Source organism: Chaetodon auriga, chromosome 11 (assembly GCF_051107435.1).
Source record: "Chaetodon auriga isolate fChaAug3 chromosome 11, fChaAug3.hap1, whole genome shotgun sequence".
Classification (NCBI taxonomy): Eukaryota; Metazoa; Chordata; class Actinopteri; order Chaetodontiformes; family Chaetodontidae; genus Chaetodon; species Chaetodon auriga.
The window spans coordinates 10,842,924-10,865,780 of record NC_135084.1 but is presented as its reverse complement, the minus strand read 5'-3'; the positions used below and the strand labels follow the sequence as shown (position 1 = coordinate 10,865,780).

At 45.0% G+C, this 22,857-nt stretch overlaps 1 protein-coding gene across 19 annotated transcripts in view; it reads right to left on the bottom strand.

Moving 5' to 3' along the window:
• tacc2 (transforming, acidic coiled-coil containing protein 2) overlaps positions 1-22,857 on the bottom strand; it is a 50,379-nt gene that overhangs the window by 16,017 nt on the left and 11,505 nt on the right. For 3 of the 19 annotated variants that reach the window (XM_076743193.1, XM_076743195.1, XM_076743194.1), the window contains exons 3-4: positions 14,171-14,767; positions 9,514-9,798 (exon numbers count right to left, since the gene is read on the bottom strand). In XM_076743193.1, coding sequence (XP_076599308.1) covers positions 9,514-9,798; positions 14,171-14,767 — 882 coding nt within the window. Of the gene's footprint in view, positions 1-9,513; positions 9,799-14,170; positions 14,768-15,690; positions 20,511-22,857 lie in introns of those variants that run through there. The other 16 variants (XM_076743181.1, XM_076743184.1, XM_076743185.1 and 13 more) reach the window with 14 other exon arrangements.

Sequence of the window (22,857 nt, the reverse complement as noted above, 5' to 3'; positions counted from 1 at the left end):
TCATACCTATTTATCACATTTTTATATATTAAGGCTGAAAGCCTTAAAAACGCCTCCATTACTTTCGTGGTAGCGTGATGTAAAACGAGACAGCACATGGCCAAGACAGGAGCCAGAGCTGTAATCTCTGTGAGGGCCCAGTGTGTCCCAGCAGGATAAGACTGGTCTGCCTAAAGATCCATCTGGATCAGTCACTGGGAACCAGGATCATCGTGTCAGATGGTCAGACAGGCAGTGACACAGATACCTCCAATGACAGGACTGAGGAGCAGAATACACATGTACCACACCAAGTAAAATAAACAGAAATAAAACTACTCAACAGCTTTATCCATGAAAACCATTGAAGAGTTTCAGCTCTCTGGAGATTTTGATGTGTGGCATTAAAAAAGCTAATTCTTTGAAGACTGAAATATGGAACGATGAGATAATTAGGGCTCATTTCATTTTTGCGTGCCAACTATGTCCTTGTAGAGGACATTTTTCATGTGACTGCAAACACTGTGTTGCCATGGTAACTGGAGGATGTTCCTGCCATATGTTACTCTATGGTGGAAGTGGCTGGATGCACACAGACCAACACAAACACAAAACTGAGGCTTCCCTAACCAACAGTGTCCACTGAGGTGTTTTATATGATAGAAAAGACGAGTAAAGGCACATTACAGATTTATGAGGCGAGCAGCTGCTGCATCAGCATCATTCTGCTCACAGCCCATGAATGAATGAAAAAACAAAAACAGCACAATTTTTTGCTTATGGTCCGCTTGTACTTCCTCTCAGAACAACCAATATTGATCATCAATGTTCAAATTTAAACAAGTGGCATCCAATAGACATGTAACCATGCGCTGAAAGGAGTGCAGTCATGAAACTAATTAATAAGGTGAATAAAAATCAATCTGTCTTCTGTGTTAACACAATCTATCTTTAAGAGCTCTTTTGTTATCTAGCTGCAGACAAAACATAGAGAGAGCAAAAGCAGCGTGTGGGTGAGCAGTCAGGGTACGGTGGGCGAACAGAAACAAAGAGAGCAGCAGTTAATAGCAGCCTCTCAGGCTGAGATGACTGCCTGGAGACAGAAACTCTGCAGCGTGAGGCAGGGAGACGCGGCATTTCAGACAGCCAGCCGTGTCCCCACTTCCAGCCGAACCCAACTCAGCCTGTCTGAACAGCTTTCACAGTGCTGGAGGGCAAGCCATCACCAGCCCCGGGGATGAGGGGGAAACTGGGCTACACCAACACGTAAATCTACCACCACCCGTCTGTCCTAAATATGCATATTCTTCGAAAAAACAGGAAATCTTGAGATGTTGCAAATGAATATAGGCTCTTATCTGTTCCACGCTAAATTTGATGATGCCATTCAAGATTAATAAGGACACAACTGTGAGCACTGTGAGTGTAGATGAAAGCTGGTGGAAAAAGACGACGAAGGGAGGGATGAATGGAGGCAGGCTGCTGGCTGCTGGTCTCCAAGCAGCTGTGTGATTAGCCTCAACGGATTTGCTGGCATATACTCGCTCCATCGTCTCTCAGCTGTCAAACACCGCTAAACCCTTTCTAGACACAACATGTCACCTATTTCTTTCCATTCCACTCCTCCTTTACCTTTAACTCCCTCACGTTCCCTCACCTCTTGCTCCATCTCTACTACTCATCATCCCTTTGTTATCCTCTCTTCATTCACATCCCCCTTAGACTGTCTGTCAGACAAAAAGGGAAAGAACAGCAGCTTAATCGAGCATCGTCAGCATAAGGTGGGCTATGTGGCACGATAAATCTGTCACATGCTGTGCAGGACCAAATGTCAGTGATAAAACAATGATTAAACTGTATCATTTAAATTTGATTTCATCATTGTGAACATGTCATTGGGCAGGAGATATTCTACAATGTGTACTTTGACTGAAATTAGGTAATAATACATATACACTGTAAACAGCCAAACATCTCTCCTCTAAGGCAGAAAAGAAAAGACCAACAGAGGGAGCTCCTGTGCTTCTATCCCCCTGATGAACAGTGTCTGGATGTAAAGCATGACATCATGGGCACTGTACACCATGTGAACCACCACAACAACCTATTTTCATTTTATAAGAGCCTCTCCAGTTTCTCTACAGATGTGATGTGGTGAGCAACTTCCAGAGGGACAAAGCAGCCAATGATTCTCCAGCCTCAGGAAATGAAACCTTATGGAGAACCACTCTGCACCTCCTGCAGGTCATATGAACAGAAGCTGACAGAGAAGTGTTTTTCTCAAAGAGCAGATGTCTTACACTTTCTGTCTCTCATCTCAATCCACATTGACGTCAGCTCCAATCAGCAAAAACAGAAGGGAGCACTGAAGTCTGGTATCCCTTCGTGAGAAAAATGCACTCAGTCTCAAAAACAAAGAAGCCACTAAGAAAAAAAAAGAGTGTCAGACTAAGATAATCTGTATGTGTAATGGGACTGACCTCATCCAGCCTAATCTGAGACTGCAAGCAGATGGCACATTAAACAACAACAGGCCAGGTCTGCTAGTCAGAGCACCGGCAAGGAGGGGGTTAAAATATCTCTCCATTTTGATGATGAGATCAGAAGCGAGGTTCATTTAGATTACTGCACAGGAGACACAGGAGAGAGGGACAGAGGATCCCAACCCCCCATGATTACAGACAACGACACAACCTGGACTCTCACTCATTATAAAATGAGACTGAAAAGAAATAAAAAAAAAAGACCCCTGAGCATAAACATATTTTGGCCCATTATCTAACACTTCCAGATCAGAGCCCTACAGTGCTTAGATGTGTGAATGCTTTTTACACTGTAAGTGCTTCTGACAGGGAGTGAACTCAGTAAAAGCCTTGTTAGTAATGGCTGGGATGGTGGGCACCGTGCCTCTGTTCTGGACACCTTTAAGCAAAACAGCTCCCAACTCAACCATCCTGCAATAAGAGCACATACTTCAGTCCTGTATTATGCTATAAATCATTCATGTCCACATTACAGGCTGCACATACACACATGCATTCACTCCATTTCCCTCATCCCTCCCCTCTGTTTCTCCCCAGGTCTTAGCTCCCCTGTGCAGTAGTGTGTCTGAGATATAAATAAAACACAGCGAACTGGAGCACTCTCGCTCCGTCTCTCTCCCTCTCTAACTCTCGCTTTCTCTCGTCCACTGATATTCCTGACTTATCTCCCTCCGCCCCCACACAGCGTGTTCCATTTCAACTCAGTCACCAGCTCCTGCTCCTGCTCCCAGCGCGGCAGTAGCGTCCTCCTTCACACAGAACAAAACATCACCCCACCAGCTCTCCTGCGGCACCTACTGCACTCATTGCCTGATTCTGGTTCCCACGGGCTCTCCTGAAGCACTGTTACGATTCATCCATATGTACTGTACTGTAGTCGAGGCACGCTGAAGCACATGTGCCCGTGCACATGCGCCAATTCTCACATTGCATCACAAAAGCAAACACCAACAATGATGACGTGCTCAGTTGGTCATATTTGATTTTACAGCCCGAAAAGGCTCTGTGCCGATATGCATGGAAAGATAGAATAAGGGAAAGTGAAAAAATCATCAAAAACTGACGGATGAAAGAACACAATGTTCAGTGTTCATCACAAACAGAGATGTGTGTCAGGCTTCATCCGGAAACATAAATGACATCAAAAATGGCAAGTGTCCATAATACTTAGTGGTGACTGGATTCTGCAAAATAAATCACCCTGCACCTACCATGGACATTTATGTTGCACTGGAGACCAATTCAAAGCCATGAATATATAAAGAAATACATAATAAGAGCAAAGCACATGCAGTTGGAGCTGCTCTCCAGACATTCAGCTTTTCAATAGTGATTTTCTTTCTGATTTTCTTCTGCTTTTTATTTCACCTGAAGACACCTCTGAACATTTCCAGACAGAACACTGAGCAGGACCACAGGTTAAGTCACACTCACATGTGTTCTTGAGAGGGACAAGGGGTCTGTCCTTGCTCCATGGACTCGTTGGCTCCCATCCTCAGCTAGCTCTGCCCCCCCTGCCCCCCCTGCCTGCTCCTGCTCTCCAGCCACCCTCCACATCCACCTGCTCCCCTCCCACAAAAACACCTTTTCCCTCTTGCTCTGATCTTTGCAGAGGAGGCTGGTCGCCTGTGTCAGTGGAGGTGAGCACCGGCTGAGCTTCCGTGCTGCAGTGCAGAGGCTGAGCGAGTCCTGTTTGCATCAGGAGCCAAGCAGTGGATGATTCAGGGCTTCTGACTTTACCAAGGCATCCCTGAGCCTCTGCTCTTCTACGGACTGTGACTATTCCTGTTTCTCATCTGGAGGTAAAAAATGATGTGACAAACAGGGGGAATAAAAGCTCCAAGAACACAATGTCCAGACCAGAATAATCCAAAACAAAAAGGGTCATATAATAATCCTGCTTTCTTGCCGTCTTGCACGAGTGTCTGAGGTGCCTCCTCTCTGTTTGGTTGCTGATATCGCTGAGCTGTGTTGCTGCTCTCACTGCCTCCTCCCCCCTCTCTCCTCCACTCACTCCCCTGTCTCCAGCCTCCTGTGCCTTTAAAAAGACATGCAGCTTTTTCTCGTCGGCTACTGCGACCGTGCAGGGGAGCCAAACAATAGCAGACCCCCAAAACCACACTGATTGAACAGCCGTTTTCCCTTTGACACTGTCAGTCCCCTTCTTCCTCCCTCCCTCCCGCAGTTACCGCACTTCCCCACATTGCCTTTCTCCTGCCAGGATCCCCCTCTCTCACCCAGTGAGATGCATAGTGAAAATGTCATTTTTGTGCCTCCTTTTCACACAATGGAAGCTTCCAGCACTCAGCGTGGCCAACCAGAGTGATGCCTGAGGTAAACAATAGACTGAGAACCTGGTGTGTCTGTCTTATTCAACTCTGACTCTATTATGTTCTCTTCCATTCAAGACACTGCACTAGTAACTCAGACACATTAAAAAAAAACACATTATGAGATCAAAGACAAGATAAAAATCAAACCACACAAACATTGACAACCCATTATCACACTCAAAATGTTTAAGATAGATATACGTTTTAATTATAGAAACTAAATTTGGAGGTTCATTCTTCCCTAAATGGGCAGAGACACGAGCTTCCTTACATACGAGCGTCTGCGTTTCTAAATGAATATGGTCTCTGATTTGAATCCCTGGACAGCAGGCTGGCTTGGTAATCTAATTTACTGGCACTCTCATCAAACCTTGAATTGCATCAAAGACCAGAAGAGCAATAATGATATTCTGTCTAACCATGTCTTTTTTTTTTTTTTTAGACATCTGTGTGTGACAGATGCACAGAATGTGTCCTGCAAGATGGAAAGAAGAGCAGGAACAGGTTCTACAAACTTCCCATTGACGCAATGGGAAAGAGAGACGTTGGAAATATGAGAGGAATAAATCTATTGTGCACTCATGGGAAAGTAGGGAAATGAGGGCTCACTACAATAGCAATTCACGCCTGGAGCGCTTGTAGACACACAAACTTGCTGAGTACAGGTTTCAGGTGTCCTACCTGTGCCTGGGCGGACTAAACAGATTGAATGAAACTTAGAACACAAGAGCCAGTGTTCATGTCCAAGCACACAACACAGTTGAAAAGCAGACTGTCTGCATGTACACATGAAGTCCATTAACTGATGTTCACAAAGAATATTGATGCGATTCTAGTCTCGGATGACCTGTTAGTCGATGTATCACGGCCTGAGGGAAGACGTAAAAACACTGCCCACTCCCAACACAGACCCCTGTGAAAGAAAAATATTGATTGCTGCTGCCATTCAGACCCTCATAATAGTTCAAAGAAGTATCTAGGCCAGCAGAGCATGTATATGCAAAACAAGTTCCTATTCTATTGAATGAGAAATAAACAGTCTCTATGTTTCTCTTTTTAACAGTCTGGCCTTGCTCTGCAGTACAACTGTAGACTGAAGAAAATGAAGAGATTAAAAATTCAACAAAGTCAGGCACCGGAAGACATGGTTGTGGCAGTTTTTTCTTAAAGATTCATAACAGTGCTCAAGAGGAATCAGGGTCACTACGATCCACATGCGTGTAGCCCGTGAGAGGGTTTGAATGTGTGTGCTTCTACTCAGACTGTGATGGTGTAGAACAAGTTGTGGTTTCATGGGCGTGGGTCGAAGCTTAGCGGGACTGTTGGCAAGACATTTTTTTACTTAAGGACATGGCAGTGGAGAAAAGATGTCCTCTATATACCTGTGAAATGGGCTTAAAAAAATACAAAACATATAGTTAAGTCAGAAATAGACAAGTGTGACTTGTGAAAGGGGTCATTTGTAGCGGCTTGTTAGTTTTTAATCTTTCAGAGTGGAAATTTGAATAGTACTGTCAGTTTCAAGTTGAAATGTGTGGCTTAATCACAGGTACAGTCTCAAAGATTGCCACAGGCTCACATTAAACGAGGGAAACAAACAATGTGCCCCTTAATTTGACACAGAAAAACTCCCAAGATTACAGCCAAGATTACTCAAACAGCTCCAAGCAAGAAAAAAAAACACAAACCTCAGGAAAGACCACAAAAGAGCAAATAGAGCAAATTATAGGTGCTGACTTTGGTGTGATAACAAAACAGCAAATGAAAGATACACCATGCCTGTGTAGCTGATCAGAACTGGATGATATAGCTAATAGTATATAGTGCATGTCAAAGTCCTGAAGCTAATCTGAGCATGGTTCTATTTCTGTAAGTTAAAACTAATATATAGAATTTGCAAAAAACAAAAAGCTGCTGATGGTTCCAGTCAAACACACTAATTACACAATTTCAACAAAGTGAGCCACCAACTCCAGAGCAGCTCTGCAAGTGTGTTCAAAGATGTCTTCTGGGGAACCCTGGTTCTAGGTACAGGATGCTGATGGCTGACCTGCTCCTCTGATGCTGAACAGCTGCTGATCAGGCAGGGTGAGAGCCCGGAGCTTCGTTTCTCATATGCCAAGAAAAAAAGCTGCATTGCTCCCATAAACAATCACTAGTGGGATCAGTTTCCTGAGGCTGTTTCGATGAAACATCCACTCTCAGACTTATGGCAAAAGCAGTCAGTGCAGCAGACAAAGGCTTAGACATCCATCAATCCATCATCTCAATGGCATACATGTAAATGAGGAAGGTTAGTGGTTAAAATGTTGCAGCCTGCTGACGTGTGAAGGCAGCGCTTTCTATCTGGCCTTCTCCACAGTCTCAAACAGAAGAAAGAGTAATTAGAAAAATCACAAAGTAAGTGGGCGGGGGGGAGGAGCTGATTGGATTGGGGGTTTTCAGGAGAACGGTGGCGCTCCTTATTTTTTAGCTGTCAGAGACTGTCTTCATGACAGGAAGCATGTGTATAAAACATGTGGGAGACACTGACAGATTAATTATTTTGAATAATTATTTATTTAAGAAAGAAGCCTGCCTTGTTTTCTTTCCCCCACAGGAGGATTTAATTATTACTCATTCAGGAAAAAAAACACATAAAATATCTTTTGAGTGATTAACATTTTGATACTGTGACAGAGGCTAATTGTTTTAATGTCTAACATCTCCAGGGACAAACTGACACATCATCACTTTATTACCAGTAAAGGTTTTGTGTTTTAGTGTTCCTTGCAATATGACATTCATACTCAACCTAATGTACCAAATTAAAAGTATAGTTTATATCTGCACATATGTTGTGATCGTCATGCCTCTGTGTGTCCGCAGGCAATCCGTGTCATCCGGTCAGAATATTCAGTCCATGTTACTGCGTTGTACCCTCTCTGCTATCGAACAGGCCTCTCAGATATCATAAATAATATAACAACACTACACTAGCCTTCTCAAGATTGTGGTCTTCTCTGAGCAAGAGAAGCATTTAGAAAGCCAAACACTCTCAAATCAGAAGCAAACATGTATCCATAGAGTCTTTTTCAGTTCAGAAGTGATGATGGATGAGATACATCAGAGCCTGCATGTCTCCCAGTGTTATTTCATATACCTGCAGCATTCAGACAGCAGAGAGCAGACACAGGCTGGCAGTACAACACGAAGCCTGGACACTAAGAGGAGAAAACGCCCTCTGCTGGTTGTAAGCAACGGTGCACCGTGAAAGCGGCTGAGTCACTGCCTCTTGTGAAGTCCAGGAAATACATTGCAAAGCCAAGAAGGACCGCAGAGGAATGTTAAGTATTATCAGCGGGGAAGCTGTGCTGATAGCAAAATAATGGGACTGGGAGCATTTAAATGTAATCAGCAACAGTGTTATGAATGAAAATCATTGTGCTCATGCCATGAGTTGGGTGCTACACACACAGCTCAAATGGCAAGAAATCAGCCATAACATGTCAAGTGGTCATGATGGGGCAGTTAGTGCTAATTGTGAAAAAGCATGATGTGTAAGTACTTTGTGCTGTAATGTTAAAGAAAGTCATACATTCATATTTCACTCTTGTGCTTTTGCTATACCCACAATTATTCAGTATACATCTGAGTTTCCATGACCACTTAGTTCATACATTAGCAAATCCTGTTTCGCATGAGTTCATGTGGTAGATGTGCATAGCAATGCTAATCTGTAATGTAATGAAGTGGTTGAGATGGGTTGCAGACCAGACTGTTACTCTGGATTTCACATAGGCTGTGATGTGATGTATGTGAATACGATGAGTGCTGTAAGTTCTTTATATGAATAGTTAAACGTTTAAGGAAATATGATTAGTTGCAGAGAGCTCAACGAGAAGATGGATACCAGTAATGTCTGTATTGGAAATATGAAGAATGAGCCAACAGCTGGTTATCTCAGCTTAGCACAAAGGCTGGAAACAGCTAGTCTGGTTCTGTCAAAAGGTAAGAAAATCCACCTACCAGAAGCTCTCGAATTAATGTTATTAATGCCAACAATTGTCAGTCAACCAGCAGAGACTCAAGGAAGTTACTGCAACCGGTCAAGAAACAGTCTGGCACTTAGAGGTGTACATAGTCTGAGTCAGGCTAGCTGGTTCCTCCTGTTTCCCCTCTTAGTGCTAAGCTAAGCTAACCATCTGTGTATCCCAGCTATATATTTATCGTGGAAATATAAATATGGTGTTGATCTTCTCATGTTACTTTCTGAAAAGGGACAAGAATATTTCCCAGAAAAGCGAACTATTCCTTTAAGTTAGAATAAGGAAACAGCTTGGATGAATACATTTCAGGTAGCTTCTTTCTCTGTTCAGGTGCTCTGAGAATCAACATCTACAAGATAATTCAGTGCACCAGATGTCGATTTAATGCTGTAATTTGACCTGAACTCAGGTTGAAAGGATAAGGACATGGCTACTTTTCATCAAGCAGGCTGAAGGGACTAGTGTCAACACTGGACAAATCTACTGTAAGGTCTTACAAACTTAACAGAAGAGGCACGAAAGAAAACTGGCAAACATTCATATCACAGTGCTTCACAATGAACTTTAAAGTGAAATGACCTAATGAATGGCTTCAGAACAGTGACAGCGAGGCAGAGTTCATGTTCATACCTTAAAGGGGGGTGGCAGGGTGCGGAAGAAGGGTCCTCACACTGGTAAGTGGAAGGTACTGGAGGGGAGGCAGGGGCAGGAGGAGGGGGGAGGTGGGGAGATGCAGGTGGGGTTAGTAGAGCTCCGGGTGTGTGCCTCTCCGGGGGTGTGGGAGGAGGAGTGGGGAACTCAGTGGTGTCGTGCAGGAGAGGAGGGAGGGCAGGCGAGAAGTGGTACTCTGTGGTAGGAGGTGGGGGGGGGGCAGGGGCACGGTCACCTCTCTCTGCCTGCTCAGCGTGGGAGGGCCTGCAGGGGAGGGAACACAAAACATCAACAGACAGACCAAAACAAGAAGGCCAAGTACGGCGGTTCAGAAAGCCCTCCAAGGACACACTCCGCTCTCCTCTGTACGAATGAACCGTGACGGGAACTTACCTCAAAGCAGAGAAAGATGGAGCCGTCTGCTCTGGGTCATCACCTAAACCTAGCAGCGACTTAAAGAACAAAAAGCTCACTCCAACCATCCTAAGAACACTTTGTCGTTTAAATTACATGAAACTGAAAATGAAACTCCTCTCCTCAGTCCGCTTACATGATATTCCATGTTTCCCTTGCTTGCTCTACTTGCCCTCTGCGGTGAAGCAGCATGTCTGAGGGTGTCTGGCTCTGTCATCATTGGCCACCTGGTGGAGTGGATTTGGCCCCAATCCAGGCCCGTCTTATCAGGAGTGGTAGGCTCTCTAATCTGACAGGCAATGCGATGGACGCCCATGCAGCTGTTCCCCACTTGGGGCATGCCTCCTCTTTAGCTCTAAAAATACCCCAATAGCCTCTTCTGCCTCACAATACCTCCATCAACTGAAGCACATTTGCAGTGCTCAAGCATCAAGTCAGCTTGTCTGCTGAGCTGCACTTTGCAAACGTCTCTTCCAGCTCTTGACAGGCTGAAATTGAGCTCTGTTATTCTCCATCTCTCTCTCCAGTAAAGTCAGAACTTAATAGCACTTAATGAGGGCGTGTGCTTTTCTTAAGGGCGTAGCGAGGTACAGTTTACATGTAACACCAGTCAGGTTTATTTCATTCCATTGTAAGTACAGAACTTTAGAATTAATCCAGGATGGTTGCATAAAGAGGACACATCCTACATTTCCACACATGAATTTTTATTTGGCCCCATTCCTCTCATTACAAATCCTCAGTCAGTGACTTACACCAGCAGGCCAAAGCTATACATATGTCAGCATCTGTGGCCAACTTGGCACATGCAGCCTGGAAATAGAAATGACCAAGTCACAACATAGTCTGAACGAACTGTCATGAGGCTGCCTCCAAAGATGGACAGAAAAACAAACAGAGAAGAAACAATTCTCAGAAAATAAGATTTGCTTGGACACTGGGGCAGTGTGGAGTCCCGGTTCAGTGGCTTTTATGTGGTGGTAATGTCAGCTGATCTGCTCAGGTTAACAGCTGGAGCTTTCCAACTTGGCCCCTCTTCAAGATGATCATGTGTGTGAACAAGCAGAGGCTTCATTACCATAACAGGGCGAATGCAGCAAGTTAGAGGGGACACGTGAGCTCTTTTTCAGCCACACACTTCATGTCAGTGTAGTTTCGCTGTTGGCATTAACACCTGGAGCCTGTCCAATACAGTTTTCTGTTGTTGGTAATTTAGCAGTGTGCAGGGCGTTACTCACCAGCACCTCATAAACAGTTCTTGAGAAATCCAGAATCCAGATTTTACAAGGGCAGCCCAGGGATGCACGACAGGGATTTTCTATCACACTCTGGGCAACAAAACCCTATTCTCTAACCTCCACTTTCATGACCCGAGTGTTAAGTAAACAAAAGTGACTTTGCCTGTACTGTATGAAAGCCATACACACACACATTTGGTGTAATCTACGGGAAACAGCTGGAAGTGAAAGACAGCAAGTGCAGGCAGGGTCCTTAATGATAAACAGTCATAAACAAAACCAGCTGAAGGCACTGAGAAAAGTGGTTTTTTAAATGCTGTAATGATGGGGGGACACATGCAGCCAGCAGCTAGCTCATACTGTCCACACACGCACAGTCACACACATACACACAGTACTGCTCATTCAAGTCATTGTGTACACTGCAAACACAAACTTCATTTATAATCCACCGATTCTCTCCTGCCATCGCTGCGACTAAATCGTGATTTGAAGCCAGTCTAGTGTGGTTGAATAAATGACAGACGTGAGATTATCCACTTCACTTGCACTAGCAAAGCCATATGAACATACAATCGTCATGGCAACTAGTCTATTTACGGTACAACGTGGGCTATAGCACATCCTACTTCCTTTTTACTCCGAAAACATGGATGAGAGATATCCAACATACCAAGCTAAAGACTCACAGGCAATCCCATTGTGTTTCATGAGTAAAAATGGCTTCACAATAGATTTATTAAAACTCAACGTGAAGCATTTTCACAAAACTATTTATGGTACTTTTATGCCACATGTCATACATACAAGTCAGTCAGTGGCCAAATCTGGTCATTGGTAGACTTTTTAAAAGTCTACCATGCCAGCAAGACTTTTAGAAAACACATGGACAGTACCATGAGATGTCTTGCCAAGCGTCAATCAGGCAGCCTCCACATCAAGAAGGGGAGGGGAGCACAACATGCTCTAACCTGTAACATTTTTTTGAAGTAAACCATACAGTATTTCGCAACTTTGTTACTTCTTTTCCGCCTTCTGTCCCTCCGTCTTTCCATTTGTCCTTCCCCTCCACCCATCTGGTGAGGTCAGCAGAGGCAGAGCGTAATTAGCACTAGTTACCTACTGACCATCTGCTGCATCCACCTGGAGAGACTTAAACACAATCATCCACCGCAGACACACACACACACACGCAGAGAAGAAAACAGAGCAGCCACTTCTTGTCAGCTCACCCAGATGACTTCAGGCACGGAGGAGTCCATCAGGAAACTTCAGATCTAACTACAGCTAAGTGATGGAAGTGACTTCTGCTTCTGCACTCCAAAACGCCAGAGCCAATAAGTGTACGTCCCAGTCCTCCTCTCCTCTGTCTGTGACTATCATACACACTCACGCCGTAGCACATGCTCAAGTGTTTCCCTGAACTCTGGCTTTTGTTCCACTCTGTCTGGTCTGTGCGAATGACTTCAGTGGGGCTGGAGAGCCTGCCCAAATTCCTCCCACTACAGGCTTCAGTTCACAAAGCCGCACGGACTGAGCAGGACTGACAGCTAGGACAGCCTCTGGGGGGCGGGGAAAACACACACACACACACACACACACAAACCATGTAGCCATATTTCTGTCCCTGCCACACATATGCAAGTGTAACTTTATCTATTGATGAAACCTATAGTAGAAATAGCACTGTCACTCCTCCTCTATCTGACTCTGAACAAACCTTTATGTCTCCAACAGCAGTGATGCGACAAGTGTTGTGACTGACAGGCAGCAAGTGCTACTCTGGCATGTGGGATGGCTCCTGTGCATGCAGCAAACGGCAGGAGAGGAGTCGGGACAGAGTGACAAATGAGAGCGATAACTGAGGAAGCTGAGAAAAGCCAAAGGCGAGTGAAAAGAAATCAGCAGCAATGATTTAATTGAATTAAGATGTCCTGAAAGACATTCATCATATGGTAAATAAAAGGAAAAACACTACTTTCACTATATATATGCATGATGAACACTCTAGTGACATACAATATTTTCCAGTAAAAGAACAACACACATGGAAAGTTAGTCTTGCTAGAGCTGTTAAAATGCTTAAATAAATTCTGAATGGAGGTCAAACTAAATGACACACAGGTTTACTATGTGTATTTAACTTAGTCGGGAGTTTTAACAACATAAAAGGTTCACTGCCATTACATCAACCACCACAAAACTGTGAGACTCCTTCTCACTCGTGCAATCAGACACCGTTAAACCGCTGCAGACAGCAAAAACCGGCCAAGACGCCCTCGAGGTGTCTGAAAGCCAAACAAAGCCAACAAGGGGACTATCTGAGCGCATGGAAATCCATTTTAAATGTGTGACAGGCAGAGGCACTGAGCTGTAAAGCGCATGCCCCCCCGAGACTCCCCCTTTTACAAATAAGTTAGCTGCAATAAAATGTCTCGGATATATCGCTGTAATGGAAATGTTATGATAGGTTTCAGGAAAAATATTGGGTCTAAAAGGTCATATACAAATCATTCTGATGTCTGGTTTCCTGTTGGAAAACCAGTCAACCACAAAATTGCCAGCTTCCCTGTAAACCTGTTGTTCTTAATGGTAAAAGGCTATAATCCTTAGGTTTTAGTCGATTGAGGATTACAAGGACATGTTTTTTTTTTTAATCCAGAACAGTCCCTTGGCAGCAGCCTTATAGGGAAACATTACTCCACGATTTATTCAAACTGGTTAAATAGGTTTTCACTGGAAACTGTAGACTGTAGCTGGCATCACCAGGCCAGGTCACACAAAACAGACAATAACAAATGATCTGTCACGTAAAAAGCAAAAGAGGTGGAACAATGAGTGGAAGTTGTTCTTGTTTGCTGCTGCCATTATTTCAACACACAGATGATGGTCATGAAAAACAAAATTAAAAAAAAAATCTCACTGTCAAAACACTCATTGTAATTGATTATGTATTAATGTTGTGACTGTACAGAGACACTCACCCGCTGTCCTGTAGCACGTCAGCAGGATCCTGGTCTGTTTCTGCTTTAAATGGCTCCTCGTGTGGGACCTCTGCAGGTTTCTCCACCACCTCCTCTGGCAGCTCACTGATCAGCTTCTTCTCTGGTTCTAGGGCCTCTGTTGTCGTCTTTGCTGGCTCTGGTTCTTCATTCTTTATTGGTTCTGGGAGCTCCTCTATGCTTCTTGCCGGTTCTGGTAGCTCAGCTGGCTCCTCTGCTATTTCTGAAGAAGTTTCTGGCTCACCTGCTGGTTCTGGAAGCTCTTCTGGAGGCTCCTCTTCTTTCTTGGTTGGTTCTAAGAGCTCTACTTTCTTTGTTTCCTCTGGGAGATCTATATTTGTGCTCTGTATTGGTTCTGGGTGCTGTACTGTGTGCTGTGCTGGCTCTAGGAGCTCTGCTGTCTTTTCTAAAGGTTCAGGGAGATCCAGTGGCTTCTTCACAAGATTTGAAGGAGGGATCTCTGTTGTATTCTCTGCTACTTGCTCCGGTGGTGGGATGTCCTCCTGTCTCAGAGGAGCAACTACCTCCTCGGTTGGAGTAAGAAACTCCAGTTGAGGAGACTCCAGAGAAGGGAGGGGTCTGGAAAAACAATGCAAGAGAAGAGGGGGTTGGGGGATTTGTTGTTTAGTTTACAGCACATGCACAAGGAATGACTGACAAATGACAAATGTGTGTGTTTGTGTGGGTACGAGGGCGTTACCAGAAGAGAGAGAGAGTGTGTGTGTGTGTGTGTGTGTGTGTGTGTGTGTGTGTGTGTGTGTGTGTGTGCGCGCACGCAGAGGTACCATAGGTATCTGTGTGTGTTTGTGTTGTTGCATTGTGTTGAGCAGTGTGAGAAAAGGCTCATTCTTGCCCTGGCGAGCAGGGACGATGTCACAGCTGATGTCATCCTTTGAATATAAAGGGCTGCATTACTTCCATGAGACTTCAACAAGCACAGTCATCTGACCCGAGCTTGAGTCAATACAAAGTGCGGCTCTGTGTTTACCTCCTCATTCATATTCATTGTCACACTGCTCTCTGTAATATCACTCCAAACGAGTCGTGAACACGGCGTCACTGGAATGCTAAGATGAAACAGAACTGCAGAAATCTACAAATATTAAACAACTGTGAACAACCCATAGAAATATTGATATAAATGAAGATATTCATCTATTCATAATTCTTTAGACGTGGTTCTGGTAGTTGCGGCTGTGACACAACGCCAAAACAGACGGCACATGTGCCTTTCTCTTTCTGTCTGTGATGTACTTGAGCATATGGTATGTGACAGCATGCTAACATGCTACTTCATGTAACATATTAAGAGGGAGCTCGTGATGACCTCCACTGACCTTTTACACACATGTACACACAAGGCATTTACTGCCCTCAACATGGTTTCCTCACGGTTAAGTCTCGTGCGCTCCTCTAATTCTTATAATTGTAATTCTCTCTCTCATTCTTAAGACATTCTTGTGATATAATAATTTCAAACACACACATGCTCTTGTGTTTACCTTGAGGCCTCCACTGCGTTCTCTTGTTTACTCTGAGACTGGGAGGCAGCTTCTTTTAGAGCTTTTATCCAGTTTGTTTCTGGTTCTTGGGCTGTTAGTCCACTTGCAGGACTCTCTGACACATCAGCAGCCTCTGTATTCACTTGTTCAACAGAGGAGATGCAGGCAGGAGTTTTTTCAAGTGATCCTCCCTCGAACTGGGAGGCGGTAGCAATGTGGTTTACCACAATATCATCTTGGGGCTTTGACAACACCTGATCATGTGACTTCTCTGACTGGGTAGGCGCTGCAGGAGGGGTCGATGCAAAATCTTGCAGGCACTTTGAGGAAACAACAGATGGACCAGTGATAACATCAGGGCTTATTCTATCTGTTCTATCATTGTCATTTTCTGACAGACCAACGTTCCTCTCAGAGTGACAAACAGGAGTCTCTGTGCCGCTTTGTGACACGACACTTTCACAAAGGTCTGAAGTTTTAACTGATCCCGAGCTGCTGTCTTCAGTGCCCCCACTTAGATTTACAGCCCCCTGCTTTTCTGTTGCTTCATTGTTTATCGCTTTTATCTCATTTTGTTCCTTCCCCTGGCTGCTAGCTTTTTCTTCCTCCAAAGCTGCTTTATCTTCCTTTGTGATCTCCTCCACATCAGAGCCTTTTATGGGTGTTTGTGCTACTGGGCTGCTTTGTGTGGCTGAGGTTATACTGGCGCTTTGTAGCTCAAGAGGCTTGCACACTGTATCCGGAATTTCACACTCCTCAGTTTCACTACTGTTGCTTTTCACAGCCATGGCAGCACTGAAATCCTTTTCCACAGTTTCTGGTTGCCCAACAGGATCTGGCAAAGTAATGAATATTTTTGTACCAATTTCTTCAGCCTCGTTTGCACTTGGAAAATCTTCTGTATGAATGTCATGACTATCTGTGCTGACCTTTGATGAAACAGAGATCTGGAGAGGCGAAATCTCACGTTCCTGTGATGCTGGCTCAACAGATACAGCAGTGTTCTTTGAGGTCACAGGTGTTCCACATGGGTCTTGACAGGAAGCTGAGAGGTTGCTTTTTTGCTGACCTTTACCACTCAAATCGCTCTCAAACTCAGTGTCTGGCATTAAATCTGTAGTTGACCCAACTATTCCTAACCCGGGGCTTTTATTCTCTTCCATTCCCTGACGTGTCTCGGCAACATGAGAACAAGCAGTCACTATGCCTATGTCAGCTGAGGCTTTTCTCTCAGCAGCCCTTCCGCTGTCATTTAAATCACAGGCAAGCTGCAACGACACACAAACCCTGTCAACCCCTGGTGCAGCTTGCACTCCCTCTCCCTTCTCTAGACTTATCACTTGTTCATTGTCACTGCTGTCATCACCTGTCAAGTCATCCCTGCTTCCTGACTGACACAAATTCTCGCCGTCTCCTTTCTCTGCTGCCCCTCTTACCCCTGGAACGAGTGCTTGAGTCTGCCTGCCCTGACTGTTAGTCTTTTCTGGCCCCTCTAGACAACCACCTGACAATTCCTCTGTGGGATGTCTGGATCCCAGATGCGGCTGCTGTTGATCCTGTTGCTGAGCAAAACACACTGGATCTGGTGTGGACTCTGACTGGCCAAGAGCCACACTCAGATCTGGTGCCGTGTCCCTGTCAGACCTGCGTTCCAGTGTTGCTGTTGGGTTTTGGCATGAACTCTGGTCATAAACAGTCTGAGGTTCACTACCAGACTCTACCTCAGCACTTATGTCCTCAGATGAGCCTGCAGGTTGGTCAGGAGATAAGCAAGAAGTCTCTCTCTGGCTATTAGACACAATGCCACTCTTCATGTCTTCTTCCTCCTTTATATCCCTTACTGGTGATTCAGTATTTTGTACTTTATGTTTATGTGGTGGCTGCAGGTCTCCAATTTCCTCTAAAGCCTCTTTATCTGGTCGATTACTCTGCTGTGGTGTTGTGCCTGTCTTTCCTGTCTGCAGCTTGTTGCGGTTTGCTGTTTCCTTTTGATTATCCATTGTTGACTCTTCAGTTTGCTTCTTTTCCTCTTCAAATAGCGTGCAGGTCTGGTCTCCCATTGTGTGTTTCTCTTTTACATTGTCTTGTTTAGTCGCATCATAAGCCTCATTGGTAGGCAGGTCAGAGCTGAGTGGGCAACTGACATTAATGAGGTCATCCTTAATGGATGCTTCACAGATAACAGGTTTAATGCCAACAGAGACCGGCTCAGTATGAGATAGAGAAATAATATTATCAGATCCACCCTTTGCCAGTGCACACGTTGCACCAGGAGGCTTTGCTGCAGGAGACAGACTTTGCTCTTGTGGAAATGGAATATTTACATCATCAATTACAGAATTATCAAGTTTAATATCAGACTCCGTAGCATAGTTTCCATCCTCCAGTTTCGGACAAGTCTCATCTGCTGTAACGCTGACGTCACCTTGCTTCAGATCCAGTGCTACAGAGACTGGGGTCATTTCCCTGCTCTTGCTGCCATCCACTTCCCCACAGAGTTTGGTGCTGTCACCATCAGCACTGTGGTTATCTTTCTGCTCAGGAAGAGAGATATCACAGTCAGTAATGAACTCCAAGTGACTCAACATTGGGCCAGGGGGAGGCAGCACAAAAGTAGGATTAGTAGGACATTGCTCGGTAACAGGCATTGACTGGTCAGAGGCTGTCACTTCTGAAGCTGATTCACCCTTTGTCAAATCAGCAGAGTGAATTGTGGACCCCTCGCTAGTCGTTACAGGGTCTGTTGTAACTAGTCCACAAGGAGGTGTTTGATCTAATTGGTCAGGAGGCTGATAACTGGGGTCACTTGGCTTTGCCTCAGAAGAGGCTATGCTGGTCAAGGTCACAGTTTCAGATTTTGAACTGGGGTCAAGGTCAGTAGAGAGATGTCCAGAAGGTAACTCAGCAGAGACAACATTTAAAGGCTTGCAGGTAACATCATCAGCTGGAAGCACAGAACACGAGAGGAGAGGATGTTGTTTACCTTCTTTTTCTTCAAGAATGACAGTAGCATCACTTATTAAAGGTGACTCCTGAGGCTGGCCAGTCTTGACTGAGCCTTGAGACTTAGCATGTAATTGATCTATCTCTTTCTCCTTTGACAAACACACATTTACAGCACCCTTCTCTGTTTCCATCTCTACTTGCTTTGTCACATTTGCCGACACCTGTTCAACTGGCAAATGATCCGCCTCAGAGGCAGTAATTCCTGCTGTCGGTGAAAGGACAAAATATTTTTCGTTACCAGTCTGATTCTTCTCATCAGGAGCTGGGAGCTGTTTTGAGCAGGCCTCAGTCACCGACTGTAAATCCACAGTGTTTGTACCCGACTGATCTATGTTAATGTTTTTCTTGGTATCTTTAGTCTCTGCATCTCCTTTATCCAACTGGACATCTTTCTGTGGCTTTGTTAAGTCAGCAGGACACTGTATTGCTCGTTCACCCGTCATAGGAGCTGCATTTGTGGGGATTTCTTGCTTCTTCAAGCTGAGGAAGTCTGGGAAGGTGTAGCTGGCCTCAACAATAGGATGGTGCAAACTCTCATGTACAGTCAGCGGAGGCAAAGATGCACAGTCCATAGCTGACACCAACATGTTCCTGAGGTCCACAGAGGAACTGCCTTCTTGTTTCACAGTGTCCGCAAAGTGAACTCTATTGTTGCATCCACTGCTGTCATATAAGTTCACACCTGCTCCAGACATAGTTGGGCTACCTCTTTTGCTCTGGCTCTGGGCTTGGACCTGGAACTCAGATGCACTTTCGGCTGTCCTGGCTTCTGTTGTGCTACTTTCAGGTTGGACCTGTTGATTGTTGCTCGCTTGTCGCTCAACTGGGATTTGTCGTGAAGTAGTCAAAGGCTGAGGTGAGATTAAAGACAAGAAGACTTGGCTGCTGTTTCTCTCCGTCTCTGTGATGGATGACTCCTCACAAGTGTCTCCCCATTCCTCTGAAATCAAATTCAGTTTGAGATCAGCCCTTACCCCTCCGTCTGTATTGCTGGAGCTCTGTTCAGGGTCAGCGGGAAGAGGCGATATTGCTGAGCCATGCTGCTCCTGGCAGGGGTGAGAGAGACGATCCTTTTCAGTGCAGATGCTTTCAGTGATGGTAGCAATCGACTCTCTCCAGCTCTGTGACTTCAGCTGTGACTCGGCAACATCGGTGGGCGGACACGTCTCAGTCTCACTTGATGACACCCCACTAGCAGAGCCTTCTGGCTGGCTGAATGAACTGTGCTCTTTAGCCAGCCCTCCTTTCAATTCCACCTCCTCTCCTCCTCCTCCTCCTCCTCCTCCTCCTCCTCCTCCTCCTCCCTCTACTGCTCTCTCCAATCCAGCAGCACTGTGATCCTGACAATCAGGACCAGTGATTAGTCCAAGGGGAGAAATATTGATATATGCTTCTAACCGGCTAAATGGCTCCTTTCCTCTGGCTCCCTCTTCGGCAGGTGAGAGCTCTGTGTCTGCACTGCGAATGGCTGTCTCTCTCTGTCTCTTCAATTCAATCTCAGCCGAGTTGTGAGGCATTTTGCTGGTGCAGCTTTCCTCAGATGCAGCCTGTCCCTCTTTGGCTGAGAACGCAAGTGAGCGTTTTCCCTGGGAACAGATTAACGAGAGCTGAGGAAGGCTGTCCAGGAGTCCTTCTGTCTCTCCGACTGCAGAACTGAGGCACTTTTCTATTCCTCCCAAACCGTTCTCTCCTACTGCCTTCTCTCTCTCCGCGAGTGCTACAGTAGCTACTCTCTCCAGTGAATCACGCCTCACGCTTTCTCCCTCTCTCTTGCTTTCTATCACTTCTGGCATCGTGGGTGTTGTCAGTGGCAACGCAGCAACCACCACTAAAGCCTCTTCAAGGGCACTCTCTACACCACTCTCTCCCACACAAGTTTGGTTGTTGAAGAGTGGGCTCTGATTCTCCTGTGTGAGTATCACTGCTTCTGAGGTAACTATAGCCTCTTGTGTTTGTGCATCTGACCTCTTATCAGCAGAAGCAGCTGAATTGATAATTGTAGTCTTGACATATGTCATGGGTGTGTTTTGGTTGCTGATGACAACTCCAGTTGCATGTTGCTCCTGTTGTGGGCTTTCGTCTGAGTGGTGATTCATGCCACATGGGGCATCCGTATGGTTGTGGTTATCTGACTGATGAGGCCTCTGTGAAAGAGCCTGGCTGGGTCCAGGTGAAGAGGCCGACTCAGTAAGATGATCCTGCCTGCTATGAGAGGATGGTAGTGGGGGGCTGGAGCTGGGCTTTCCTTCGGGACTCAGCTGTTGCTTGAAGTCAAACCCATTATCAGGCTGTTCCCTGCACATCACAGTCTGAGTGTCTGCCTGTGACACTGATTCTTTATCTTTATTTGCCATTGAATCTGTGGGATTTCCTGCATTTACGACTGACAAAGCCTCTAAATCATTTTCAAGCTGCGCTGCTGTCTTTTCTTTCTGTTCAGTCTCTGCTTTCTTCTCCATCTTTTTCTTTTTCCTTTGTTTGTTTTTTTCTTTCTTCTTTGCCTTTTTGTCCTGCTCGGCCCCTTTGTCACTTGGTGAATTCATCCATTTGTCTGTTTTTGCCTCCTGATCCTGCTCAGTGTGACTGTCTGCTCCTGTCTGTGTCTCTGACTGCATCTCTGATAACGCATCTTTATCCTTTAAATGAAGATTACTGCACTCCAGTGTTTCATGAACTGAATCATCTTTCTTTCCAGTTTCAACCATACAAACATTAATACTGCACTCATCACTATAATTTTTGTTCTTGATGTCTACAATGTCTGTTATTGCTTCGGTGCTTTCCTCCCTAATCACCTTGTTACAATCTAGAGCGCCATTTTCCTCAGTGGCTGCATTTGAATCAACAATTTCCTCTCTTCGATCATCTCTCTGCTCAGTGAATGCAACATCTTTCTGGGTTTCTTTAAATGAATCTGTTGTTGGTTCTAATTGTGTATGTGGGGGGGTTTCGTTCTGCTGATCTATCTCTGTTTCTCTTTCTGTCTTAGTCTCTGGACACTTATTCAGACTCTGTGTTGCTTCTATTTCGCTCTTCGTCTCCGCTGGCCCAGCACTATTCTCAGTGCCCAGTATGTAATTCCTGAAACTAAACACAACTGTATCCTTCTCACTGTTTGCTGCCTCACTGTTTCCATGTGTACTCTTGTTTCCATGGCCCCTGTTGCTATGTCCTGGCTGGACTACGATTGGAAGCAGTGACGATGACTCATTGGACTTATTAACCATCACTTCTCCAGTTTTCTTCCTTACATCATTAACTGTCTTAGGCGTGGTGCTGGGGGGATCTGTGGAATTTAGTATGCCCAGTGAGGCCATTTGCTCTTCACATTCCTGAAAGGCCTCTTGGAGTTCCCGGTCTAGGAGCACGGATGGGGGAGGGGTCAGGGTTTGGACATCCGGGTAAGGTGCGACAGTGGGCCACGGTGAGGGCCGGGCATCTGTGAGAACTGGGTCGCGGTCATGAGACCTGAGACGAGGGTAGGGCGACAGAGTTAAGAGTCTGAACTGGCTGGCAAACAGCTGGTCATTCCACGATGCCACTGAGCACTGCTACTGACAGAGCAGAAGCCCATGCTTGGTCACTGCACTCCATCATATGCACACACAACACGCAATTGTACTCAGGATGCCTATTCTGAAATGTACATTCCCCTAGAAGAAATAATACCAGCTGTTTCTCAGCATATGGTTGTTAATGAACATGAAGGTCTGTTCATCCACACCAAGACACACTGTTGATTCAGGCATAACAGTCAGCAGCACGTATGCAATTTCACTGGGCAGTGCAATTTTGACCATTGGCAATAAGCCTTCAAATATAATGTGCCTATTTTGATTTAAGTGTCTGATTTTCTAAGCGTACCAAAAGCAGAACAATTAAAAAATAGCTTCATTCAAATGATTTGATTGGTTAACGATAGGTCACATGCTTTATTTCTTATGTCAACTTTTCAAATATGAAGCTATTACTGGCAGCATGAATGTAACAATATTACTACTAGCAACTATTAAGAATTGTAACAGCATCCTTATGCTGTACAACGGTAAGCACTATGAAAAGTCACTGTAATGAATACTATTTTGGTTAATACTAAAATATTCTAAAATGGATACTAACTTAAACTGTGAGTGCAAATAAGAAAAGGGGATGTAATACATC